The following is a 19,946-nucleotide window of genomic DNA, read 5'->3' as shown; positions in this document are numbered from 1 at the left end:
CCCCTCCCACCCATACTCCCTTCTTCCTTTTAGAAACAGAACCCCCAGAGTTTTAGCTGAACACCCAGCTATATATTTCTGCCTCCCTACAGACAAGGCGCAGCCGTGTGACTGAGTTCTTGCAATGGGATGTGAGCAGAAGCGGTGTTTGTAATGTCTGCTTTTTACACTTAAAGTGACTGGGTGTGTATTCCCTTCTCTCTTTTCCTCTTCCACAGGCTAGAACTTAAACATGGTCATGTGAGCCAGCTCAGATCATGCAGATGAGGATATCCACGGAGATGGAAGAGCAACAAGATGGAAGGAACCTGGGCGCCTATCTGACTGCCTGGAGCTATGCTCCCCATCCATGCCGGACAGCCCACCTACCCCTGCACTGCAATGTGAAAAAGAAGCAAACACGTGGAAGTGGCTTGTTTGGACCACTGCAATTTTTGGTCTCTGTTAGAGCAGCTTAGCCTGTACCCTAATTAACATACAGACAATTAGAATCTAAAAAAAGGCTCAAGGGTTCATACCAATTCATGAGATGATCAATTTATACTGCACAGTGCTTTCAGGACAATATTACTTTTGGGATCTCAAATAAATTTACAATGTATATAAAGTTATCTTGAGGTATACAGGCCGTTTCCATCAACCTTCAAGAAAAGCCAGCCTCATTTGGGATTAGTACCTGATCATTTGTACACAAGAGTTCAATGTCTTATTAACCCATTATAATTTTGTTCTTGGTCTTGTTTGCATTATTAATTTGTTGTTAATCACAGACAAAAACTTCCTCTGGATCCATTGATAGATTGAATTTGTGCAAATTAAACTAAATACATGAAAGGCGATCTTAATGCAAGATACTATCAATTCTAAATGTTTATGGCTGTGACAGAAATGGTATGAAGAATTAAAATCAATGATATTTTGAATAGCTCATTAAAAAGTTTAACATTTAATCTTCATCAGCGCTACCTTGAAATTCACTTAATAAGTGAGCCCACAAAAAAAGCCAGTGAACATCTATGCCAGCCAGATTTTGTGCCATTCATATATCCTATACTATATATCTGTACGATATCCCCCAAAGACATCATCCTTCTTTTGTTTATGGAGTTTCCTTTCTCTGGAATGCCCTCCTCTCCTTCTTCACCTACTGAAATCTTTTTTTTTTTTTTTTTTTTTGTGGTACACGGGCCTCTCACTGTTGTGGCCTCTCCCGTTGTGGAGCACAGGCTCTGGACGCACAGGCTCTGTGGCCATGGCTCACGGGCCCAGCCGCTCCGCGGCATGTGGGTTCTTCCCGGACCGGGGCACGAACCCGTGTCCCCTGCATCGGCAGGTGGACTCTCAACCACTGCGCCACCAGGGAAGCCCCTGAAATCTTATAAGTTATTAAAGGCTCCTGGTTCTTTGTCCCTCTACAGCAGTTCTACGTAAATTATACATCGATTAAAGCACTTATTATTATAAAGATAATAATCACAGCTCTCATTAATTCATCCTTTTAAGACCCAGTCACTGTGCTGGGGGCTTAGCTTACATTATCTTGAATCCTTGAAACAATTCAGCAAGGTAGCAGCCAGTTCCCATTTTACAGATAAGAAAACGAGAGATTAATTCCCTTGCCTTCGAGAAAACACTACTGAACGATAGAGCCAGGACTCATACCCGGTTCTCTTGACCTAGATGTTTGTGCTTTTTACATGATCCCCATCACTCAGTATAAATTTTGCCTCTTTCACTAGACATGGAGTTCTCTAAGGCAGGAACTGTAATTGGTTGATCTTTGAATGACAGGGACTAGGTGTGCTGGGTTTGTAGAAAACAATTCTATAAAATTTATATACTTATAAAACCAAAAACCCTACCCTGATAAGATTTTTATAGATATGGACTACATGTGTGTTCAAAAGTCTAAGGCTCTCAGACTTTTGGGGATTGGAGTGGAATTTTACAAAAACAGAAGTGCTGCTCTGGTTGGCTACTTAGGCCTAGAATGAAGGAGTCCCCTCCCGCCTCACCCCCAAAACACAGCCGCTTCCCTAGCTCTCCCCAGGAAGCCTGAGTATCCTCTCCAAGAAATCCTAATGCAGAGTTAGAAAACCACCACTCTACAGTTATTTCATGGTGTCAACTTCTCACAATGTTCTTCATCAGTCCCCTGTTTTTGAGTGTTTGGGGTTAGTTTTAATTTGTCACTGCTCTAAATACCCTTCAAATAAACATCTTTGGAAAACACAGGGTTTTTTCCCTTTTAGATTATTTCCTTCTTGTATAACCTCCCAAATGGAATTACCATGTAAAGAAATACTGTTTTAGAATTCTTTTCTTGTATTATTAAGTTGTTCTTCAGAAATATTGAACAAGAGCCAAGTATATGTGTCCTATTTTCTCATAAAGTTGCCGACATTGGGTTTAATTTACAAAAGTGTTTTGCTAATTTAAAAGGTAATACTTTAAATTAATAAAAAATATTTAATGTTCTTAAGTGCTCGCTAGGATCTAGGCACTCACACACCTTCAGTGTACCATCTCATTTAATCTGCACAAGCCCCGGCCTGGCCCCATCTACAAAACAGACAGTGGCTTCTGGACCCCTCACATGCCTACCCTGCAGGTACACCACAGTCACAGAAACCTTCCACTTCCAAGCAAGGGGAGGGCTTTTCTCCCACCTCTAAATCTTGTCCTGGTGTTCCAGGCTGTTCCCTTCTCCCAATTTATGCAACCTAGTTTTTATGCAGAGTAAGGGACGTTAGCAAAACAACTAATACTTAAATATGTTTAAACTGATTATAAGAAGGAGAGCTTCAGCACTTGCTTCTATTAAAACTGCCAGTTACATGGACTTCCAATGCCACAAGTGGCAAAAGTAGAAATCCTACAATGGCGGAGGCAGGAAGTGCAGTCAGATGACCATTTTTTGAAGTGAAAAGAGGGAAGTTTCGATATGGGGGCTATGGCTACCTGACTAGGATGGAACTGGCCGTTGAAGCTACTTAATATTTCTGTAGTCTCGCAGCCCCCAGGGCAGAAGCTGATGGCAGTCATAGGAATGCTATAGGGAGTCCGTGAATCAAACCAGGAGTTGGGCAAACTATGGCCCGCAGGCCAACTCTGGCCTGCTGCCTGTTTTGGTGAAGAATGTTTTCTTGGAATATAGCCGTGCTCATCTGTTTATGTATTGTTTATGGCTGCTTTCATGCTACAATAGCACAGTCAAGTAGCTGCAATAGGGACTGTCTGGCCAACAAAGCCTAAGATATTTACTAACTGGTGCTTTATAGAAAAAGTTTGTCCCCACTTGGATCGGGCTTTGGCGACCTCAAAGCTACTGGCTAGCTGGACCAAAAAGGAGCTTCTTTGAGCGATTCACCATCCAAGACCAACTTTAGAAGACCAGATAGGCCAGGCGTGCCCTTTCATGAGGGAGTCACAGTGATCTCAGTTAGGGAGGGAACTGTAGGAAGGAGAAAAGTAAGAATTAGTCAGTGCTGTCCCCAGATTTCAGCAATTACCTGACAAGCTCAGTTCCAATTTGCTGTCGGATTTCCTGCCTCTCTTCTTCAGAGGTCCGCTGCAAGATGTTTTTGTCCTCTAATTCCTTCTTAGACGGTCTGTTGCCGAGTTTGATAGCAAGGGTATCCCTTCGTCGTATTTTACTTGCCAAAGCACCTGAGGATTAGAAAAGGCAGAAAGGCAGAGAAAGGATTTTAGCCAGTGGCACTCAGGTTACACGTGGGCAGGGACTTTAAATAGAGTCCAGACCAAATTCTTTATTCACACGCAACGGTAGAATTTTAATTAACCTGAAGAAAAAAAAGTTTCAAGCTGGATGTAGTTGGTTTTGAGAAACTGAAGAACTGTTTTTTTGTTTTGGTTTGGTTTTTTTATTTGTTTTTTTAACATCTTTATTGGAGTATAATTGCTTTACAATGGTGTGAAGAACTGTTCTTTAAAATATTCTGAAAAATGTTGGGAAACCCCGAAAAAACCAGCAAGTATCACCTCATCTTTTGGACAGTGACATTTGAAGTTTATTCTGCTGAGACGGCATACCATGGAAACTACTGACTGTATAATGCCTTTTCTTTCTTTTCTTTTTCGAGTCTTAAACACTTAGCCCCTTTGCTTATTCTGTAGAGAAAATCCTCGTCTTCCCTTTTCCTCCCCCCACTAAGAAAACCACACTGACAAAAGTCTACCTGTGATACCTATGTTTTAATCCTGAATTACCCAGGAATCCCTGATATCTCACAGAGGATAGTAAATACCAATGAATGATAATGATTTTTGTTATTTTTGATTTTATTGTTGTTTGATGATTTTTTCATTGTTCAGTACAAACTAGAAGGAATTTGACAATGCTGTTTAATCATGAATATATTAATAACTTTTCATAATCTGTAAATTCAATTCCGTACTGAATCGCTCCCAAGTCATCCTTCTCAGAAGATTATTTAAAAAAATAGCATTTTTCCAGTTCCCTAAGTTATATATAAATGGTTGGCTTTATCCACTTTACTATCATCCCTTCTTAGAAGGCATACCACCTTTCTTATCATGGATGAGTGACTGTTTTTAATTCTTAAAAGGTATTAGTCACTCTTGACTCATTCTTCCTTTTAAACCACAGTATAAAAGTGAGTGAAATTCTCAAACATCCCCCATGAGTAATCCAGCAAACCTGCACTGATGCTCTTTATTCAGGAAAGGTCCCAGTGTGGAAGCGCCATCTTTGATCCATCTGAGAAAGGCCTCTGTTGTTTGACTTTCTGGACAAATTCAAATATGCATACTGGCCTCATAGACGGACTCCCCCACCACCCTACCCCGTGGAATCATCTTCCAGAAAGGACTCTCATCTAAAGCTAAACCTCAGAAGATATACATTTCTAATCTGAGAAAGGCACATGAGGGGAAAGAAAACATCAGGTGTCTGGCTCCTAATGAGGCTTTAGCTCTTTACAGACTGCAGCTGCTTCTGTCCACCACAGGCTTCCCTCCCTACCTCTTGAAAAAAGCCTTACTTTCTCCACTGCCATCCTCGTCCTCATCCTCTTCATCATCATCGTCATCGGTGTACAAGATAGGCCCATCAGAGTCAGAGTCATTGGCCTGGTATTCCCTTTGACCTTCGTCCTCTGAGGCACTGAAGGATTCTGAAGATTCTTCCATCAGCCCAGGAGTCAGGAGCTGAGGCGCTGCCTTCCCCAGCTCGTCTTTGGTTGTGAAACTGTGAAAGGCACAGAAACATGGGGGTGGTGTGAAGCTCAGAGCAACCCTCGGGGATGATGCCAGCACATGAGACAGAACTCTACTTTCATAAACATCCTTCAGGCTGGTGAAAGGAGAAAGCAGACACAGGCCAGCTAACGTCACTGAAATGGGGCAACAATACTGCATTCCTTAATTCCCAAGGCTTTAGAGTCTTCATCTGTAAAATGAAAAGGATTGACCAGGTGGTGACTGATATATTTAGTACATGAATATTGTAAAACTATGTTTTGAAAACTTATTTTTCCCTAGCAATAGGAGGTTCCGTGGAAAGAGCAATGGGCTAGCAGTTCTTGGATATTTGATTTTGCCTCCACTTTTTCTTGGACCTGTAACTCCTACTTACCTTTCATGTCTAGCTTAAAGCCTCAGCTCCCTGAGGACTCTTTCATTGGCCATCAGACTAGTTCCTTGCCCTCTCTCCCTGCTCCCACGGTGCCCACCGCACTGGAGCACTTAGTACACTGCATCTCAGTCCGCCTCCCCAGCCCCGCAAAGTTCCTTGACAAGCAGAACTCCTATCATGTTGTAGCCCAGCCCAGTACCTAGAACGGTACTGACACAGAAAAGTTTATCTTCTTTAATTGGTATATGAATTAATCCTACTTTCATCATAGCCAGTGTATTAACAGTAAAAAATTATATATCTTCTCCATTTGTAAAACTGCCTGTCATAAGATTATACTAATAACATGAGATGGAAAATGTGAAAGCTAAGTGGACTCTTTAGAAGAAAGGTGACATGTCAGGATGCAAGGAGTTTCTATTATTTAGCTTGGTAAGAGTCTCTGACTTAAAGTTACTATAAATACACAAAGCCTGCCAATTTTCACAGACCAGAATTTTAAAAAATACTTTACATCAAAAACATATCATATCAAAAACAATGTAATCTTCATTTTAAGATACAGAAGTTCCCCACATTGCTTTCTGATACGAATAGAAGAATCCAAATTTGGATGTCACACTTCTGAAAGACCATTTAGTGCAAAACATGTGCTTGCTGTTCTCACTGAAAAAAACAAAAAAACAGTTCTTTGAAATGATAAAAACAGGTAAACTTTGTCAGAATTGGAGGTACTGAAATTCAACTTTGTGGCTGATAAGCCTAAGCATTCTCAAAATTCTCTATTTTTCACTTATTAGAAAAATCCAACAGCCAAAAATTATTATTTTCAAAGAAGGAAATATGAAATTTCTGTTTTAATTGTGTAAAATACATAAAGCCTAAAATTGACCATTTTAACCATTTTTTTTTTTTTTTTTTTTTTTTGCTGTACGTGGGCCTCTCACTGTTGTGGCCTCTCCCATTGCGGAGCACAGGCTCCGGACGCGCAGGCTCAACGGCCATGGCTCACGGGCCCAACCGCTCCGCGGCATGTGGGATCTTCCCAGACCGGGGCACGAACCCGTGTCCCCTGCATCGGCAGGCGGACTCTCAACCACTGCGCCACCAGGGAAGCCCTTAACCATTTTTAAGTGTGCAGTTCAGTGGCATTAATCACATTCACATCGTTGTGCGACCATCACCACCATCCATCTGCAGAAATTTTCATCTTTCCAAACTGAAACTCTATATCCATTCAATAATATAGCATTAAATATAAGAGGAATATAAGGGTATGGGTATAAAACTATAGTTACCCTATACATAACAGGGTAAGATTAAACTTGCTTACTGTAGTCTGAATATAACCTCCTCATTCCTTCACAAATGTGTACAGCTTTCCATGCCTAAAATGCTCTCCCATTTTATCTCTCCCCACTTAAATCTACACATTGTTCTGGAGCCAGAGTGTAAATTTTGGAATACTTCTTCCCCACTCCTGATGATTCCCAACTAAAAGGAAACTCAGTTCCTTTACTCGGAGCCTCTCTCCACCCCTTCACTCCATCCCCAAGGAGGTAAACATCCATCTGCAGAATTTTTCATCTTTCCAAACTGAAACGCTGTATCCATTAAACAATAAGTCCTCATTCCTCTTCTTTCATCCCCTGGCAACCACCATTTTACCTTCTGTCTTTATGAATTTTACTATTTTAGGTGCTTCATATAAGTGAAATTTTACATTTGTCCTTTTGTGTCTGACTTACTACACTTTGGATGTCTTCAAGGTTCATCCATGTTGTAGCCTGTGTCAGAATTTCCTTCCTTTTTAATGCTGAATAGTATTCCATTGTATGTATAGGTCACATTTTGTTTATTAATTCATCATTCCATGGATGTTTGGGTTGTTTCTACCTTTTGGTTGTTGTGAATATTGCAACTATGGACACTGGTGTAAAAATATCTGTTTGAGTACCTGCTTTCATTTTTTTTGGCTATATACACAGAAGTAGAATTGCTGGATCATATGGTAATTTTATGTTTAAATTTTTGAGGAACCACCATATTGCTTCCAAAGTATGAAATCTCATTTTAAATAAGATTTATTTTTTTCACAGTCTGGATTTCTAGCACACTGCCACTGGAGGCCACTGGGGGTGACTGAAGCACATTTAAAAGATATGCCAATTAATAACACATTCTGAAGAGCAGAACAAAGATACTTCAGGGTTGAGTCCTAGTATTTGTCCATATCACTGTTCATTCATTTATCATGATACCAATTATTAATTTAATCTTATCATCTGCATTTTATAATGTTTTGCAGTTTTCAAAGACTTCTGCATATATTTACAACTTAACAATTGTTCTATAGTATAAGGAGGGCAGGTAATTTATAGTTCATGGAACCCAAGAAGGCCATGAATGAGTTGCCCCAACGAGGTAGCAAGGCCAGTCTACAACCCAGACATAAAACTCTCAGTCTATCTATCAAATGTGATATTATATTTTAGTTTTATACTTAATATTATGTTATATTGATATTATATTATAGATTATATTTAACTTAATATTAAATATTTTACTCCAAATTTTTATCAACCAACTCAAGACTCAGCTCTCATTTTCCCCCTACGTTTCTTGGCACATAGAACAACACAATGAACTCTATTAATGTTTGTGGAAATGAACTAGAAGAGTCAAGTCCCATTTGGATATGGGCTCCAGATGGGGTTATTAGTTTCTGCCTAAAATTATATCAGAATTATATGTTACTGATGCTACCAACAAATAGAAATCTACCAAATAGTAACTACCCTGCACTATGTGAATAGAAGCAGATATTTTTACACATGGCCACTGTCTTCTTTAAAGTTTTCACATTTGTATTCCAAACAGAAGCCTCTTCATAAAATGACAGGATTTTCACACATTCGTTGACTAAACATAACTGAGGGAAAGTTCTAAGTAAAGCAAGCGACTAAGAGCCAGAAATTCTAATTCACATATCCACTTAAAAAGGGAAGAAAGTATTTGGAAGGAAATTTGAGAGACTACTTATTCCAAGCTCATTAACTCAAGAGTAAACACAAACCGCCCCTGTGAGATGAACTGTAATTTAAATTTTTAATTTTGAAGAATGTACAGAGAAGAAAATCTCTACGCCCTCTTCTAGGAAAGCATTATATTTACCCTGACTGACAGGAAAATCTATTATAAATACCTCGGTGTCCAATGATGTTCTCAGCTCGTTCCCTCTGATCACTGCCCCAGTGGAAGTGGAGAACAGATGCTCACCTCTTTCGCCTGACAATCCTGCAAGTACTTGGGCTGAAGACAGATATCAAGCCCCCAGCATGCAGCATGGAGTTTAGCACAATAGAGTGCCCTTCCTAAAATGGTTGTGCAAGTGGGCTGGACAGAATCAGGTCACCTTTGGAAATGGGCTTTCTCAGTGCTTAAGACTATCTGAGGAATTATTTTGTATGTTATACCTTGTTCTTTAGTATATTGAATAGTGAATCCATATACTTGATCTCCTTCCCTAAATTCGGACTTTATCTTAAACATTTACACTTCCTGGGCATGTTAGACATTATTTTGGTAAAAACCAATCTTAACTGTAATGTTTTGTCCACTTTTGTATCTTTGGTGCTTAGTACGCTGCCTGGCACATAGAAGGCAAGCAAAAAATACATGGTGGGATGCTGAATGACTGTTCACTTCTAAAGGCTGGAATTGATGCCAATGCTGGCAAACACTCATAATTAAGTGAAGACATCTGCTCTGTGCTGGAAGTATTCAGGACACCATAAGCATTCATTTCAATATCTTCTTTTCCCTAATCATTTATTAAAATGTCAAATAAAATAATTTGTACTTTAACATTTATTTACCTTTCCTTGGCTTTCCTGTGAATGACGGTACTCAAAATGAGAGAAACAAACACAAAAGAAATTGCAAAAGAAGTAGAAGCAGGTGCTTTGGAAACTTATGAAATTCCTTAGAGCGCTGAGTGTGATGTGCAGCTCTGGGCTTGCATCCTGACTCTGCCACTTACTACCTGGGTGATCTTGGGCAAACTATGTTATCTCTCTCAGCATCAGTTTTCTCATCTATTCAACAGAGGTATTTCAGGGGAGACTTATGTGAATTAAATAACTGACACTTCCTGACATTAAATAAGTATTTAATAAATGGAGGTTAATATCACTAGCAATTGAATAATTAAAAGTGATATTTTAGTCTCTTGATCCAAATCAATTTAATTAATGTACTAATTTTTTAAAGTATAACAGGACAAGGATTTTTTTGAAAGAGGAAATATTAAATTAAATAATGTAAAGAGCGAATTTGGGTTTTATTCTTAGAAACAGAAGAGGCTGGATTTAAGAGCTCCAAGCCTTCCCTAGACAGAATTGGTAGTGACATCTACTACACTCTGGCAGTCCTCTTCTCACACCTATGGGACAGCAGAGCTAACATGTCTTATTTATCTTTAAGTAGAAAATTTATAGGGCTTTGTGAGTGATTAGATCTGGAGGACAAGGGAGAATGAGGACCCTAGGATGAATTCCAGGTTTCCGGCTTGGGCAACTGGATGATGGCATGCCTATAGCATAACAGATTCTGTACTGGTTGGTGGGGATATAGAGGTAAATAAGACATGGTGGTTAGTTCTGTCCCATAGGTAGGAAAAAAGTGCTGTTAGAGTACATGCAATAACCAATTCTGTCTGGATGAATATTGAAAGGCTTCACAGAGGAGATAACACTTGAGCTGGGTAGGGAATTGAGGAAGCAAGAAAGGTAGCTGCTCTAAGGTTGGAGGAAAAGGAGTTGGAAAAGAGTTCTTTCCTGATGCTCTTTATTTTTGGAGGAGGCTAAATAACTTGTTGAAATGGAGGTGGGCAGGAATGGGTGAGCAATCTGGACATAAGTGGTAAAGATGTAAGTAACCACTATAAGGGAAGAGGAGGAAACTGTCTAGGAAAAAGAAAAAGGACTGCTAAGCAGTGATGAGGCAGACTCTAAATGTCCTTGAAAGCACAGATCTTAAGTGTATCAGTCAGTAAGGCCAATGTAATCGTCTCCAGCAGCCCGTGGCATTCCTGGGGCAGGGCTATGAAAAATCAAGACACACGCACCCCAGTGTTCATTGCAGCACTATTTACAATAGCCAAGGCATGGAATCAGCCTAAATGTCCGTTGACAGATGAAAGGATAAAGAAGATGTGGTACATATATACAATGGAATATTACTCAGCCATAAAAACGCATGAAATAATGCTATTTGCAGCAACATGGATGGATCTAGAGACTATCATACTAAGTGAAGTAAGTCAGAGAAAGACAAATATCATATGATGTCATTTATATGTGAAATCTAAACAAATGAACTTATTTACAAAACAGAAATTGACTCACAGACATAGAAAACAAACTTCTGGTTACCAAAGAAGAAAGAGGGGGGAGGGAGGAATAAATGAGGAGTTCGGGATTGAAAGATACACACGACCATATATAAACTAAACAACAAGGACCTGCTATATAGCACAGGGAACTATATTCAGTATCTCGTAATAACTTATAATGGAAATGAATCTGAAAAAGAATATGTATACACACACACACACATACATGAATCCCTTCACTGTACACCTGAAAATAACACAACATTAGAAATCAACTATACTTCAATTAAAAAAAAACCAAATCAACGGTTGGATTACAGGTGTGCTTACCTAACTAGATTACATTATAGAAGAAACCAAAGTAGGCTCCTTCATTGCCAGCAGAGCGATTTAGTGGTCTTTCGTACCCAGCTTCATAGGAATACAGGTAGAATATGGGGTTTTTGTGCCGACTCACCATTTTGCATTTTCTCTGCTAACACTTAAGCCAGTGCCTGAGTGGACAGTGGTGCTGTCTGTCGCCTCTTCAGTCCAGAGAAGCTGACTTGGGTCTGAGGCAGGGACGGGCAGGTCGGCTCCGCTGCTGACCAGGACGACAGGCGTGTCTGAGGAAACAATGTTCTGCTCCTCCAGAGCGGCAGGAGGGGTGGGGGCAGGAGGTGCTGGAGCCACAGCGGGCAGAGGGACTGCGGACTTGGGTCTGCCTGTGGTCTGCTCCTCGGTGCCAGGGGCAGTCTGCTCGGGTTTGAGACTCGCCACCCTGGTCTCCGAAGGCTCTCCTTTAAGGTCAGATATGCCAGAAGCGGTTGCATCCGAGGACGGCTGAGACGTTGGCTGCTTGCCGGTTTTTTTCTTGCCCTTTGTGAGTCCCACCATCCCTGTTTTGCTAGAAACTGTCTCCTTTGAAGCTTTAGGACGAGATGAGGTGGAGGAAGTAGACGGTGAAGCTGTTGCTTTGGAGCCAGTTGTTTTTCTTGAATGAGAGGAACCAGCTAAAGTAGAGAGACTTTGCATTAGGAGTCAAAGAAGAGAACACTTTTTAAATAAACTAACCGAGTTGCAATCGTCAATGACCACGTTCCCTTTAAACTTTACAAATCTGTCTGAATAAATGCATAAAGGGAAACAGGCTAATGATAATAATGGTCTTGTTTTCTGCCCCCTCCTTGCCTCCAATGGAGGAGCAAGTGATGCTTGAGGCCAAACCCTGAGGGACAAGAGTCCTCTGTCTACTCCCTCCTCAGTCTTTAGCTGAGCCAGCCAAAGGGAAATCCTCACCTCCTTGCCCTGTGGGTCACCTGAAAAAGTCCCTGTATGCTCCAAAGAAGGGACATTATAGTGGTAGAGGGCAGACACCAGCAGCTGTCTGGGGATAGTACAAGGTTACTCTCATCACAAACTGTACATGTTCTATGATGCCTTCCTGGGAATGGAGTGGCCCACATTCAGAAGATGCTGGAGTATATACCACCAGCTCCTGTCTGGCCAAAAGCAAATTTACTCATCTTAACTGCTAAAAGAGCAAACTCCAAACCAGCTCCCCCCAGTGGCTGTACAGAAGCTTTCCACCCTGGCCCATCTCCCCAACTGCAGTGCTAACAGGGCAGAGGGAAAACCCATGGCCACGTATGAAGGACAAGTCTCCTTCAAAACATCAAGAGGCAGAAAAATGTCTTTTTTTTTTTTTTTTTTTTTTTACAAAAAAAATGTGTAGTGTTTGAATAATCTGAAGGGAAAGAGTATCATTTTCAGAGCTTCTAAAACTGCTTATGTTCCTAGAGGGCCTTCATCAGAGGATGGCCATGGCTATGGCCTGCTTCTGGATAGGACTGCCTTCAACCAAACCCTTTTCAGGAAAGAAAAAAAACAAAAAAAGTTAACTCTCCTTTTCTTTTTATCATCACAGGAAATACATTTAAACTCCTATGACCTTGAGGATCTATACATTTCTCCTAATTGCTTTTTCTGTTACAATGTTGTATATTCCCTCTTTTTCCTGAGGGGTCAAACTATCTTCCACAGAAGAACTAGAAAAATCTCGTTAGTACTGTGGAGCCAATCCACACTGCACACAGATGTTATTTATTGTAACTTACCTCTGGTTATAACTTTATTGAAGTCAGTTGGGAGGGTCAGGAGAGGAAGAACAGATAAAGGAATAGACACTGGGGTGTATGACTTCACTAACTCTGATCTACTGAAAAAAGGCAGTCTCACTTGGTGACAAAGATGCAGGCTTAAAACAAGTCTCTATGGCTTGGGGGCTTTATTATTTTAGACATCCGTAATTATGAGAATTCCCCTCCCCCATATCAGGGCCTGTCAATGTTTCTTTGAAACAAACAATCCTCATTTGCTTACAGGACAAACGTATTAAGCACACTCCTACAATCTAAGTCCATTCCAAATTTACCTTTCACAACACAACCAAGATGCTAAGGACTTGCTGTCTAAACATGTTCAGTTATTTCTTGGGGAAATTGAACAGAATATTTTCCACACATCAATTCGAATAATTTTTTCTTATAGAAGTCTTTTTGTTTTTCTAACAGCAAAGTTAACTTCAGCCTTGCTTAAGGAAAAAAATATTTTATGCCTAGAGTGCAAAGTCAAGCCATGTTACTATATTTCTCTTTTAAGTGTCATCTAAAATGAGGATTTTGCTGAAATGTTGCTTAAGTTACCTTGAATTATAGCCATGACTAAAAAAGAAATGCCACCTCGCCTCAGTTAAATACTTTTGTTGTTAACACAGGGTGTAACGAGAAAGTAAAAAAATATGAGATGTTACTTCACTAGCAAAGCAGGCGAATGTGCCAACCTGATATCTGGTGATCTGGAGATCTACACTAATTTAGTAATAGAGGAAGAATCTGAACCAATAAATTTTTTTACGAGATTAAATGTCTGACTGAAAATCAGGAGTGACATTTGAAGTAACTTTTCCAGAAGGTCAACTTTATTCAAATAAAACAAAGTTACCATGTAGAAAGTTCTAAATGGTTACAAATGGAATGTGAGTAGGATTCTGAAGGAGTATTATCAATATTTGATAAAAAAAGATCCTTGCACGCTGGGCTTGTTGGAAGACTTCAAGGCAACTCCTGTTTCTCTGTGATAACCTGAGAACAGCAACCTTTTTCACACTAAGCGCCAGTTGGGCCTCTTTTAATACAATGGATAACATGACTGTACTTTCCTCTTAGGAACATCATAAGTCTATAAAAAATCTTCAAGTAAAATATCTGGAAATAACTCCAAATCTCTCATGAAAGCTGTCACCTGCCCTGGTGTTAATCACCAGCTTTCTTCTGAGAGAAGTAAGAGAGAGGGCAAGCCCAGTCAACAGTGAGCTGCTGCCACATGGGACGTGGGGAAGTGGGTCTTCACTCCCAAGGACAGGGTGAGAGTTTGGGGCTTTACTTCAGGAAGTAAATCAGCACCTGCCTCACTTCAAGCACTGCTCCTGAGGTGTGCTAGGCAGTCTGGGAAACACACACAGACACCAACGAGAACAGACACTGATGTGTGATGGAAGCTGGTCCCTGAGAAAATGGCCTGTAGGCACTGCTGGCAAAGCATTCTGAGATTTTCATTTTAGAGCTTATTAGAAGAGACCCAGACACACAAGGTCAAAGGTGGTAGACAGGAACACCAGGACAGAGACATCTATCTGCATTCTGAGTTCTGTCCTACTGTCACCTAAGCCACTCTCTGAATCTGAGCATTATGGGTATAAATGACAAGAGGGAAAGATTAATACCAAGGCATATCCTGGTAGCTGGTTTTGAGAAAGTTGCTGCTGATTTTAAGGAAAATAAGGTTTGCTATAACACAGGAGAATCTTTATGCATGTGTTAATGGGAAAAAGATGCTCAGCATGTGTATTTGGAATGATATCCTTTTAAAGGTTGGATGGCAGGAGAGGCTTCTTTATTCCACTTCATTAGAATGGGGGCTCCATTTTGCATTGAGCATATCTGATGTGAAAGGAAAGCTGGACACACATGACATGAAGTGATGTAATCACCCAAACATCCCCCGGTGATTTGCAGTCACAGCTTGTAATCGCTCCACTAGATCCTTTCCCTTGTGACACACCGAAGTCTATGAGGTTGGGAAGGGGGCACTGAGCATGTAACTTACAACTCTGCTGAGCAGTTGTGACTCCAGTAGAGAGTGGTGGCATGGAGCACTCAGTGAAATGAACCCTTTGTCATCTGTCAGTAGAGAGATGACTATAAGATTTAAGACATTAAGATCCAGCAAATATGTCAAAGATGTAAGCATCATGTTTTTATGTGCAAACTTAAGATATTTTGAAAGAAAACCCAAGCCAAAGAGCCACCCATAAACTCAAATAGGTAGGCCAGTTGATGTCTAAATAACATCACATCACATCATCGCTCTTCATCAGGCAGACTACTCCCTGTTTCCTTCTACTGGGTTTTGTGCAGATAGTGGATACTCAGGATGAAAGACGTCTATTCACCCTAAACCTAATGAGGTGAATGGATCAAGTGGTTGACTTTTCTTTGGTAGAGACAGCAACAAAGGCACCTCCTGGGCATTCTCTGTGTCAAAGCTGAGTCCGCTGGTGTTACATCCTAAGAGACCAGACACCAAAAAGGCCATCATTCCTAGAAGAAGAAAGTAGCCCCACCCCAGAGCCAAGCACCCTAGACTCAACCCCACAGAGGGCATACTCACCAGCCTCTCGGGTTGCATTTCGGCTTGTTGGCTTGGGTGGAGGGACGGGGGCCTGCTTACCAGGAGCCTTGGTAATTGTTTTAATAGGAGGCACTTCGTCACCCTTGGGGCCGGCCCCAGCAGCAGCCCCTTTTGGAGGAACAGGTGTTTTTTTGGGCTTAGGTTTGGGTGTAGGTTTAGGAAGAGCTGGAGGAGGTACAGCAGGAGCTGCCGGTGTTTCAGAGTGGTTTTCAGGGTTCTCTACAAATGAGAAAGTGAACAGAAGCAGACTGATACAGACACACAGCATACACGCCATACAAATAGAAGGAGCAAGACATAGTGCAACAGTGAGACAAACATGCAGCTGCTTGGCCCCTGGGAACCAGTGGGTTTCTGCACCAGAGAGGATGAGGGTTGGGGTAAAGAAGATCAAAGGCTAAAAGCCAAACTAGGGTGTGCACTCCAGCTCCAAAAATCACTCCTGTGATAAAATAAGACTGCACGAGTGACTGTGATGAAGTTAAGTTCAGGGTGAGCATAAATGTCCACCACCAGGGGCTGACACCAACCTCGAATCGGTGGTTGCTGGACGATGATGTGGGCATGAGTGCTAAGTTTTTAACCAAACTGAAGGACTCCAAGAGTGGCAGATCAGCGCATTACACACACGGCCACAGGGTGAGGCTGACAGCACAGCAATGGCTGGACTCACAGTTACCCTCCACTGAGGGACTTTCTCAGGCGAACTCCAGCCCCATCTACCTGAAAGGGATCTGTGCTCTGTCTCTGTGTCACTGTGGTCAAAAATCAATTATTTTCTAAGCTAAGGGAGGCTCTCTAGAATCTGGTACAGGAAGCACAATGCACTGAAGAATAAACTATTTTCTATTATTAAAATTTTCTCAAGTTCTCCCAGTGCACTAGGGCAGCTTCCTGTTTTACAATAACTTCCTCTGACCTTTTCAAACTGTGTCACAACTGTAGGTACTGGAGGGTGCAGAAACCAAAAAAAATATCAAATTTGTTTTGTAGTGTAAACACAAGTAATGAGTTTAAAAAAGCTTAACGTTAAAATTCATTTAAAAAATCATACCTAAGAACAGAAGCCTCACACAAGATTTTGCATAACTAGAGTAGTATTAGTTTCTCATTTAAAAAAGTGGGGATGCTGAACGTTCATTCACATATTCACATCCTTATCTTTTCTAATTGTGACTAGTTAAAATTAAAATACACTTTGGGTCCAAAGAGCTAAGCAGCATTTCAAAATGGGGCACAACAAAAAGTGTAAGACAGCGTTAAGACTGAGCCTTGACTGAATATGTTCTTCTGTTATCAAATGACCAAGAAAGGATTTTAATATTGGAATGCATCACATTTTATTATTTCTTTTGTTTCATTTCTCATCCCAGTGGGTGTGAAGTGAGGACTCCTCCCCTTTTTTTTACATCTCCATCATTCTACATGTATAACTACCATAAAAATGATTGAAATTTCAGTATGTAATGGATAAAACTTTTCTTTTACCTTCCCTCAGTCATGCAACCCACCCCAGTCACTGCAGCCCAGACGGACTCCTGCACTTAATTGTACTCATTATCTGTGCTACTTAGTCAACATTTATCAGAGGCTACTTTGTATGTTTGCCTTTCTGTTTATATACCTTGTCTCTTCAACTAAGCTGCTTAGCATCCATAATACAGGAGTGGCGCTCCTAACCCACCAGGTCTGAACCACAAGGCCACTATATTGCAAGAGTCAGAGTTGAGAACAATACAAGTTGACAGTCACTGAAAACATTTTATTTTAATGTAAAACATACAAATGTACATTGATTTGCTAGTCTTTTGACTTAGGTTAGAGGCCTGCTCTTTAAGTACATCTTTGTACCTTTAGCCCCTGGCATAATGGAGATCCACCAATACCACCATCCACGGTGAAAGCCAGTCACAGTGATCTTCACCCTTTGGTATCTTAATTCCCTCTCTTGCTACAAAGCCTCACATCTCTTATCCTCTGCCTGGATGGCATATTACTGAGGGATCTTTTTTCTGTCTGCCTAAGGTGTTTAAATGCTAAAGTTATATCCCAAAGAATCCAGCTTCTGAGTTTGGGAAGGAGATGGGTCACTCTATGGCAGCTGGAAATGACAATTCCTACTGGGTTGAGAATGTACACACTACACGCAAACTTCCGGCTACGCTTGGAGAAGCATGGTCCACTCCTCCCTCCTCTGTAAATTCTATCAAATTATCTGTGTGTGTTTGCCATATGGCCAATGCTTATGTTGACTCTGCAGTGATTCCTAACGGGTGTATGTGTGTGTGTATGTGTGCGTGAGCACACGCACGCAAACAGTATACTTTTCTGACTAAATTATAAACTGCTTTTGTCTGAAATTTTATATTCCATCAAGCAAGATGCTCTAAACATTATGTCTATTCAGTGAATGTGACTGATCAGCTGATAGTTACTAAAACACACACACACACATACACACACACATCCGTGGGAAGTGAACTCTTGTATCTGGGAGATAATGAATAACGTCAAGAGGTATTTTTTACTATTAGCATACGATCTGAAGAAAAGACATAAACTGACAGTGTAGAGGAGTATTACCTTTTCAAGAGGAGGTTAAGAAAGGGCTGCCTATGCCCTTTGGCTTGATGAGGATACCACATCTCAAAACAATGGTCTGGAGGCGAGCTACTGACTACACTTCCAAATTTGCCTCCTTCCACCACATGGAGGGTCAAGTCCAACAACACTTAGAGCAAATCTGAGAACTGCAGTCGGCCTTCACTTTGCCTAGAATGCACTTGCCCCCATTCCTCTCCTTTGTCTGACTGCATCCTTCTTATCTCCTCCAGGTCTCAGTTTGGAAATATCTTCCTCTTAAGACCCAATTTTGGTCCCACTTGCAAGCTCCCTGGTTTGTTGTCCTCGGGCCTCCCAGAGCACTTTGCATCTTGTATTACAATTGCCTGTGTACGTGCTGGTCTCCACAGAGGTCACGATCTGCTTGAAGGCAAAGGCCGTTTCTTATGCACAGTGTGCTCTTTCCCTGGCCCCCATGGCTGACCTTCATGCTCACGTGGGGAACAAATGCAGGTTAAGATACTTGTTACTTCATGGAAAGCCCTCTACAATGACTCAACAGAAATAATATCAGATACTTTTCAGATTTCTCATATTTCATACCAAGCTATATTTAACAGATTGCAGATCAGTTTTTCTGCTTCTCTATATATTTATTGATAAGGAATAATGGGAGACTAAGGGGCCTGAAGGCCTTCAGGAAAAGTTTCCAGTGTTAAGCAGAAGAGGCCCAAACTCAGAATCAGGTGCCCTCAGGAGCCCCAGGAACACCACGTGTCCTAGGTAGAACCTGCCCCCAGAGTAGTGGGAAGGCCACTTGACATTTGTTTTGTTTTCTTTGACGCTGATGTTTCAAATATTAAAGTACTGACATGCTGTCTCAAAAAGAGATACAAGCATCTAGGATGGTATGTGATACGGTTTTGCAAATCTAACCAGTTAATATATGAAATGAAGTTCTTGGGTAAGTTGACTTAATGCAAAAGGAAGGGGCACACTGCACCCCAAAATAAAGGGTAAACTGAGAACATGGGAGAGTAGATTTGCACGGTAGTAAGTTCAAATAAGAAGTGAGATCAAAGGAGGAGCAGAGGTAAGAGTAACTCTTAAGCTGTTTTTTCAGTATTAAATGGTGTCTTTCCAGAGCAATGAATGGTTTGTTTATAAGATATTTGCTATTTAACATGATACTCCATGATGCTGGTCAGGAGTGACATTCTTTTTACCGTCAGGAAGTGGTTTCCATACCAAATGCTTCCCCTCACTCAGTGTGGCTCCAGCGGGGGCCACTGTCTACACAGCGAGAGGGAGGCTCCTCTCTCTCATTGGTGCTGGGGCACCATGTCCAGCCTTTCCATCTCCTTATGTACAGACCAGCCAAGCAAGATGCTATCTGGGACCTTATTTGACCAAAAAGAACTGAATGTACTAATCCGAAGTAAAAAATAAGAAAACTAAAACATCTCTCAAATATCCATGAACCTATGAAGTCTGCCATCTTTTTGGAACATCAGGCCTGCTGGTTTAATTAACATAAAACTGTCAGCAACTTTTTATTAGGCTGATAAGGGAAATACGGCCTTTGAAGTCCGTCCAGTCCACTGACTGACATTCCACATGGACCAGGCAAGCACTAAAGAT

At 41.0% G+C, this 19,946-nt stretch overlaps 1 protein-coding gene across 5 annotated transcripts in view; it reads right to left on the bottom strand.

The window, feature by feature from the left end:
- PHACTR2 (phosphatase and actin regulator 2) overlaps positions 1–19,946 on the bottom strand; it is a gene marked incomplete at both ends in the record, with an annotated part of 249,822 nt that overhangs the window by 17,625 nt on the left and 212,251 nt on the right. For 3 of the 5 annotated variants that reach the window (XM_079716313.1, XM_079716314.1, XM_079716315.1), the window contains 3 exons: positions 3,513–3,669; positions 5,025–5,230; positions 11,470–12,004. In XM_079716313.1, the coding sequence (XP_079572439.1) occupies positions 3,513–3,669; positions 5,025–5,230; positions 11,470–12,004 (898 nt within the window). Of the gene's footprint in view, positions 1–3,512; positions 3,670–5,024; positions 5,231–11,469; positions 12,005–15,722; positions 15,963–19,946 lie in introns of all 5 variants that reach the window. The other 2 variants (XM_079716311.1, XM_079716312.1) reach the window with 1 other exon arrangement.

The sequence above is a fragment of the Hyperoodon ampullatus genome (genome assembly GCF_949752795.1).
Source record: "Hyperoodon ampullatus genome assembly, chromosome: 12".
NCBI classification, from domain to species: Eukaryota; Metazoa; Chordata; class Mammalia; order Artiodactyla; family Ziphiidae; genus Hyperoodon; species Hyperoodon ampullatus.
This window is presented reverse-complemented; position numbering and strand designations above follow the sequence as displayed.